We start from the raw sequence: 7,784 nt of genomic DNA, 5'->3' as shown, positions 1-7,784 counted from the left end.
ACGGCTTCCCACTGTGCCCAGCACACGCGCATGTAGCGGACACTCTCGGGATCCCCCACGGGGACACCTGGATGCCTGCGGCTGCCTCCGAGGATGACGTGGCACCTGTCATGTGACTCAAGCCGCATGTACATAAATGTACCTGAAGTGGGAGCCGAAGAAGTAACCTTCTTCTCACATTCTCCACTTCAGTCTGAGTGGCCAGGGACCACTGTCCCGGATCAGGCCCGCCAGTACGCACGCCCGCTCCACACCCCGCGACGGCCTCAGTGCCGGATATTACCCCTGGGCCCTCTCGACCCCGGACGCGTCCCTGACAGAAACGTCGCCATTGGTTATCAAGGAGGGTGTCAGGGCACACCTGCCCGACCCACCTCCACCTGGGCCCACCTCACCCGGTACCCCTTCTCTCACCCTGCACCCTTCCTTCATATCCCTTCCCCCTCTATCCCTCTTCCACTTCTATTTCTATTTCACATGGACGACCTTTCCCTTATATCTATGTATTATTGACCTGCCCATGACACGCACACGACATGCCTAGCCCCGGATGGCTCTAGGGTGCAACCTAGTGCGCATGCGTGCAGCATATGCCCTCGGGGACACCCGGGTGACCGTGGCTGTATGCAGGGTGACATGGCAGACCTCATGTGACCCAAGCCGCATGTATATAAACACACCTGGGGTGTGAACCAAAGAAGTAACCTTCTTCTCAACATTCCCACTTCAGTCTAAGTGGCCAGGGATCGCTGTCCCACATCGGGCCTGCCAGTACGCATGCCCGATCTACCCCCCGTGAGGTCCTTAGCACCGGACGCTACGCCCGGACCGCCTCGACCCCGGATGCGTCCCTGACAGAGGGTGGCCTTGCGTTTCCATTCAGCCCAGGTGGTGGGCATGGGATGGAGGCGGTAAATGCTCTCACGGAGCTGGGCGTTGATTGCTTGCTTGAAGCGGTCAACTAGCCCAACGTCACCCAGCCACGAGGCGGGTCCCAATATTTCAAACTCCTGGATGTCAGGGACGGCTCGAGGAAGGCAGAGGTAGCGGTGTAACGCTCGGCGCTAGTGGCCCGGACGGCGGCGGGGCAGTGAGACCATATAGTGGGTAGCCCTTACTTGGGCTCACATCCCTGTGTGGCTTCTTAGGCTGAAGCAGGAAATGTATTGTTATTAGGGTGGGAAGCCAGACTAAACTAGGGTACTTGCCTGAAGCGGGAGATGAGAAGAAGGTTACTTCTTCGGTCCTGCTTCGGCTTAGTTTATATACATGTGTGAATGGGTCACGTGGGGTTGCCACATCACCCTCGGACGAAGCCGGGTTACCGCGGGTGGTTCCGCGGTCGATCCCGAGTGTTGGAGGGGAAGTACAAGTAGAAGTGCGTGGCGCATCCGGTGTTGCGGTGCCCCTACGGGGTGCTCAGCATCGGACACATCCGTGCTACAAGGGTAGGAAAGAGAGAGAGGTCGTCTGTATAAAGATGGAAAAAGAGAAGAAGGAAAGAAGAGAGAATGAGGGGATGAGACAAAAGGAAAAGGAGGTGGCAGCAGCGGCAGCGGCAGCAGCGTGCCCTGACACTGGATGACCTTATCCATGGAGTCACTCCCTTGTCAGATGTTTGCCAGTTTCGCTCCTGCAGTCCCTCCCTTCATATAGGAGAGTATGAAGAGGATCTGCGAGAGGGCGCTGGGGAACTCAGCCAGGTGGTGTCAGGGACGGTACAGGAGAGGCGGGGGTAGTGGCCCAGGCGGCGGCGGAGTGGTGGGAATGTATTGTTACAAAAATGGGGCCGGAAGCGCCCATTTTCGTCCGTTCTGGTGCAGGAATAGGGAAGGGGGTTGGACATAGGGGTTTACAGGTGGTTTCACAGATGGTCTAACATGTTGTTGAACAGGTAGTGTGGCAGCGGGTTTTTGTTGATTAATGATTCGATAAACTATATTACTATATAAATCACATGATACAGAACCCATAAGAGTCTAAAATGGGAAATTCCCATTTCCATAACATGTATAGCGAACGGCCCTTACTTGGGCTCGCATCCCTGTCCGGCTTCTTAGGCTGAAGCAGTAGTGATTGTTATTAGGATGAAAGACTAAGCTAAACTAAAGTAAGACACTTGCCTGAAGCAGTAGTGAGAAGAAGGCTGCTTCTTCGGTTCTGCTTCGGCTCGGTTTATATACAGGTGGGAACGGGTCACGTGGGGGGTGCCACGTCAGCCTGGGTGGAGCTGGGTTATTGCGGATGGCTCTGCAGGCGGTCCCAGGTGTCAGAGGGGAGAAGTACAAGTGAAGATGTGTGGCGTATCCGGCGGCACAGTATCCACGCGGGGTACTTGGCACCGGACATGTCCATGCTACATGGGTAAGGGGAGAGGTCGTCTGTACAAAGAAAGAAAGGAAAGAAAGAAAGAAGGAAGGCAAAGGAAGAAGGAAAGAGGGCAGCAGGAGGGTGCGGTGTGGAGCGGAGCGGCGTGCCGTGCCCTGACAGGCGGATGTGGAAGTAGATACCACATTCAGCTTTGAAGTGGTCGAGATCCTCGCTGGCTCCTGAGAAGGGGGTAGGGGGGAAACCTTGGGGCCCTTGGGTCTGGGTGCAGGCAGGGGGGCAGGAGCGGGTATGGGGCGGGTGTGGGTGCAGCCTGGTTCAGGGTGTGACTTTTGACAATGGCTTGTAGTTCTTCGAACTGGGCCAACAGGTCGTCATATTGTTCTTCTGACACCATGGCAGGGGAGGAGGTAGAGGGAGTGTAGTTGAAACCTTCTTCTGCTGTCAGGGATGTGTCCAGGGTCGAGGCGGTCCGGGTGTAGCGTCCGGTGCTGAGGACCTCACGGGGGGTAGATTGGGCATGCGTACTGGCAGGCCCAATGCGGGACAGCGATCCCTGGCCACTTAGACTGAAGTGGGAATGTTGAGTTATTATTAAAAGGGAAACTATACTACTTACCTGAAGTGGGACTGTTGAGAAGAAGGTTACTTCTTCGGTTCCCACCCCAGGTGTGTTTATATACATGCGGCTTGGGTCACATGAGGTCTGCCACATCACCCTGCATACAGCCACAGTCACCCGGGTGTCCCCGCAGGGGATCCCAAGGGCATATGCTGCACGCGTGTGCACTAGGTTGCACCCTAGAGCCATCCGGGGCATCCGGGGCTGGGCATGTCATGTGTGCATTGTGGGCAGGTCGATAATACATAGATATAAGGGAAAGGTCATCCATGTGAGATAGAAGTAGAAATAGAAATAGAAATAGAAGAGAGGTAGAGAGGGGAATGAATAGGAAGGAAGGGTGCAGGATGAGAGAAGAGGTACCGGGTGAGGTGGGCCCGGGTGGAGGCGGGTCGGGCGGGTGTGCCCTGACAGTGGGTTTTCAGTAGGATAAGTCATGTTTAGTGGTTAGGGGGTTATTGTTTGGTTGGGTTTATGCAGTATCATTGTGGGGGAATGGGGACTCATGGATGGATCACAGGCTGTTACGCGTGTGATGATGGCAGAGGCAGGGTTTTACTTTCAAGTGGGGCACTAGGGGTTAAGTGCCTGGCGTGCTGGGTCGCAGGGTGGGGAGGACAAGGGGGGTGGTTTGGGTCACGTCCCCTTAGGTCCCTAGTTGGGGTGGATCGCTCTATGCGTCCAGGTGGTGGTTGGGATTCCAACATGTACATGGTGAGTTTTGTGGCGTATTTGTCTTTATTATTTTGGGTGTTTTTAAGCTACATTCTAGTGGGATAAGCTATCTTACAGGGTTGGTGGCAGACATAGATGTTGTCTGGATTCTAGCAGAGGTTAGGGGATAGATGGACTCTAAGGGGGGGGGGGTGGGGAGGCAGTATTCCCAGGGGGGGGGGGGGGGGGGGGCAGTGGACTGGTTGGGCCTTGCCCGCATTGGGGTAGTGGGGTGAGACAAGGGGTGTTTGTCTCATGGCTCAGCGAGTGGTTTATGCATTATTTACTCTGTGGCTCATGGGTTGTGTGGGCAGTCTTGGGGGTAGGAGTTTATGGGGTTGTGGTTGGCAAGATGAGGCCAGCTGACTGGGGGGTGGTGGTGTCTGGCAGTTCAAGCTGGAAGACCTGGTGGACCTGGTTCAGGCGGGGTGCACGTTCAGGGTAGTTCAGATACTGCAATACCAGGGGGCTGTACTGTGTTGCTTTACGGTTGGTCAGTTGGTTTGTCAGGTTCCTAGAGCTTTGTGTGGGTTGCATTGTGTGCGCAAGGGGTTTGGTGGTGGAGCTTTGGTTGTGAGGTTCGCTCCCAGTCTTATGGCAGAGGTGGGTGGAGTAGGCACCGCATGAGGAGTTTTTGACAGGACTTTAGGTCCAGACAAGAGGTGTGTGAGGTTGTGGCCAGGCTGGCGAGAGGGGGGGCGATTGCATGAGGAGGCATGGGGGGATGTATTGCTGGGTGTTGTAAGCAGGCTAGGGATCTAACCCAGCAAGCAAACAGGAAAGGATGGGGACTGGATTGGTATCCAACAGGTCAGGGAAAAGGGGTAATATGGTAATGGTAATAATGGTCCGGTGTGGTGTGTGGTGTACTCCAATCAATCTCTCACCCCACCTCTCTGGGGAACACTAAAGCAAGGACTGGTCTAGAGGCTTCCTGGTCGTCTTCTATGTTGTACTACTGTCAGGGACACATCCAGGGTCGAGGCAGTCCGGGTATAGCGCCCAGCGCTGAAGGAGAGAACGAAGGAAGGTCAGTTGGGAGGTTCAAACGAGACCACCACCAAGCTGTTCCCTGGTTCTTTAGTTAGGATGGGGAAGTGTACTAGTGTTGTTTATTGTAAATATAGTACCAATCCGAGTGTTTTGGCTAATTCTATTTTTATGGGTTAGTTTTAAAGTTCCTGGGAATTGACTTACAGATAAACCGAGCCCTGCGGAGCTGTTTCTTTATTGAAATTTATTAATTTGTCTAGGTGTAATTCTGTGTAGCGTTGTTTAATTTGGATTTAAACTTGAATTTAATCTTCTACTTGGTGAAGTTTCAAAGATTCTATTCAGTTAATGAATTTGGATGGTGTCTGGAGTGTCCCTTGAGTTCGTTTTATTTTTGTCTTTATTTTATTGCTTGTTTTAACAGTAGCAAAATAACTGTTTTGTGTTTACACTTTGAAATCTGGAGTGTTAACCAGCTCTCCTGTTGAAATATCTACTTAATATTTCTCTCCTTAATTGCTGCCTTTTACTACAGTGGCAATCTTAACTGTATATCACTTTTTCGCACTGGAGTGACAACCAGAAATGCTTGAGAAAAATAATACTCTATTTTCTTACTTCTCTGAGGGGGGCGAAAGGTCGCAGAAAGGGTCTCCCTTTTATACTCCTTGGGTCGCCTTCCTTTTTCACGCTCTACCTTCTATTTACAGGATTTATTTACAGTGTATTTTTCTCAAACTGAATAAAAAGTGAAATTTTCACGCTATAGTTCCGCTGCGCTTTGCTGCGCTGAACTGCGGTCTACTGCGGTCAGACTGCGCCTGGAATCCTTATTGTCCTTCCTCGCCTAAGCTATTTTAATGGTTAATTAGAATTTGTCTGCGCCGCATTTGCCGCAGTTCCCTATTTCAAATTCCCCATATTTCCCATTAAGTTCGCTATGACTCGGTCATACTGAATTCAAACCTCGCATTACTATGCATGCGACTGTGCTGAGACCTTCAGCTGATTTATTCCAATTTTATTTAGTGACATTTTAGTTAAAATGAGACTGAAATGATAAATGAGTGAATTATTAGGTTTAAAACTGAAAGAAAAAGTTGCTAGTAATCAAGAATTACTCAAACGAATGTGTTATAGCTCTCTACTTCATTAGAACATCGTTCCCTAAAATTCCCGCCATGGTCCGTTGTAGTTTAGTAGTTTTCGTGAATTTCGTTCATATTCCCTGATTCCCCTTTGTATTATCACATCCTAATCCTCCATATGTATTGTTCGTTGTTATAGTAGGTCGTCCTCGAAGATATCATATTTTTATGTATTTTATTTAGGGCTCTAGACCTCTTGAAGCTGTCTTCCCGCGTGTTTTCAGGTTTCTAACTTCATGTCCTTGTATCTCATTCATTTCTGGATGTTTTCTCACGTTCTTGGTATCATAAATTTCCATTTATTCCCACCTTTCCAATGGTACTAAGGTTGTGTCCTATTTCCCTGTATTCGTTGAGTTAGCAAAGTTTCGCGCGCACATTCGGTAATCACGTGCGTCGTTCCCATAGTTGTTCGTATGCGGGAGCCGTTTTCGTTTAGTTGTTCGGGATTTATGATATGCGCGGGTGTTTATTTCTTTCATATGGGCTTCTGTGATTTATTTCAGATTTTTCCCTCATGATCTAAGGTTGTTTTGCACTTTTCGTGCTTTGTTTTGACCGGGCTCTTCCTTATTTGGACGGAAATTGGTCTTCGCGATCTGCCGAAGTGCGGATCTCGGTTCCGATGGCCGGTTCCCTGCGCATCGCCACCCTCACGTGTCATTACACATGATGCGGATTCCTATATTCCCGTCATGGGTATAACTTCACAACGGCTGGACCGTTTGGGCTGAGAATTTGCATAACTATAGTTTCCTATTTTTCATAATTTCCGTATAAATTTCGTTGTATGTTTTAATTATGGATCCTACGCAATCATCGGACAGGTTAACAGTACAATGATACAAGGGAAAGTGGTCTGTGTAGATAGAAGGAATAAACAGAAAGGGAGAATGAATAAAGGAGAAGGAGGAAAGAGAGAAAAGAGAAGAAAGAGAAGAAGGAGAAGAGGGAGGAAGGAGGAGGGAAGGGGATGGGTAATGGGGGAGCAGGTCAGGTGGGCCCAGGTGGGCCTGGGTGGAGCCAGGTCAGGCGGGTGTGCCCTGACAACCTGCACCAGCACCAGCACCAGCACCAGCACCTGTGCCCACGCCTGCACCCACACTCATGCCCAGACCCAAACCACTGAAGGTCGCTCCCCCCACTCCCTTCTTGGGAGCCAGCAAGGACCTTGATTGCTTTAAGGCTGAGTGCAGGATCTATTTCCACGTCCACACAGCCAAGTTCCCTACCATGCTATCCCAGATCCTCTTTGTGCTTTCCTACATGAAGGGAGGTGTCAATTCCACACCGCTCCCTCCCTTTTTTCCCTCCTTCCTCCTTTCCTTCTTCTTATATGGACAACTTCCTTTCTTACACTTGTAGCATGGATGCATCCGATGCCGAGTACCCCACATGGTGTCGCACCGCTGGATGCACTGCACATCTCTACTTGTACCTCTTTTCCCTAAGCACTTGGGATCACCTGCAGTGCCACCCGCAATAGCACAGCTCTGCCCCAAGCTGACGTGGCACCTCCACATGACCAGCTCCCACTTGTATATAAACTGAGCCGAAGCAGAACTGAAGAAGCAACCTTCTTCTCATTCCTGCTTCAGGGAAGTACTTTAGATTAGTCTAGTTTAGCTTTCCATTCTAATGATAACATTCCTGCTTCAGTCTAAGAAGCCAGAACAGGGATGCAAGCCCGAGTGAGGGCTGTCCGCTATACATTCCCATCACCCCACCACCGCCTGGGCCGCTAGCGCTGTGGGCTACTCCACTACCCCCACCTCTCCTGTGCCGTCCCTGAGAGCAGAAGAAGGTTTCAACCTAGTCTCCCCCGCCTCCTCCAGCATGGTGACTGAAGAGCAGTACCAGGACCTGCTGACCAGGTTCCAGGAACTGCAAGCCATCCTCAAGAGCAGAATCCAAAACCCACTGCCTGTGCCCACATCCGCACCTGCACCCACACCTGCACCAAAACCCAAAGCACCCAA

General features: G+C 51.0%; 1 protein-coding gene across 1 annotated transcript; it reads left to right on the top strand.

Annotated features, from left to right (window-relative positions):
* Positions 1 to 3,363: 3,363 nt before the first annotated feature.
* Positions 3,364 to 3,801, top strand: EI90DRAFT_2521123 (uncharacterized protein). The gene has a single exon (XM_039053164.1). The coding sequence runs from the start codon at positions 3,425 to 3,427 to the stop codon at positions 3,728 to 3,730; it is 306 nt and encodes a 101-aa protein (XP_038920168.1). The 5' UTR covers positions 3,364 to 3,424; the 3' UTR covers positions 3,731 to 3,801.
* Positions 3,802 to 7,784: the final 3,983 nt, after the last annotated feature.

Source organism: Cantharellus anzutake (assembly GCF_015039405.1).
Source record: "Cantharellus anzutake strain C23 chromosome Unknown EI90scaffold_8, whole genome shotgun sequence".
Taxonomy (NCBI): Eukaryota; Fungi; Basidiomycota; class Agaricomycetes; order Cantharellales; family Hydnaceae; genus Cantharellus; species Cantharellus anzutake.
The sequence above is the reverse complement of the archived record's forward strand: the minus strand, read 5'-3'. Positions and strand labels throughout refer to the sequence as shown.

Excerpts from the sequence above, each read along its gene's own strand:
- EI90DRAFT_2521123 (XM_039053164.1), top strand. The coding sequence starts at position 3,425 with ATGCAGTATCATTGTGGGGGAATGGGGACTCATGGATGGATCACAGGC.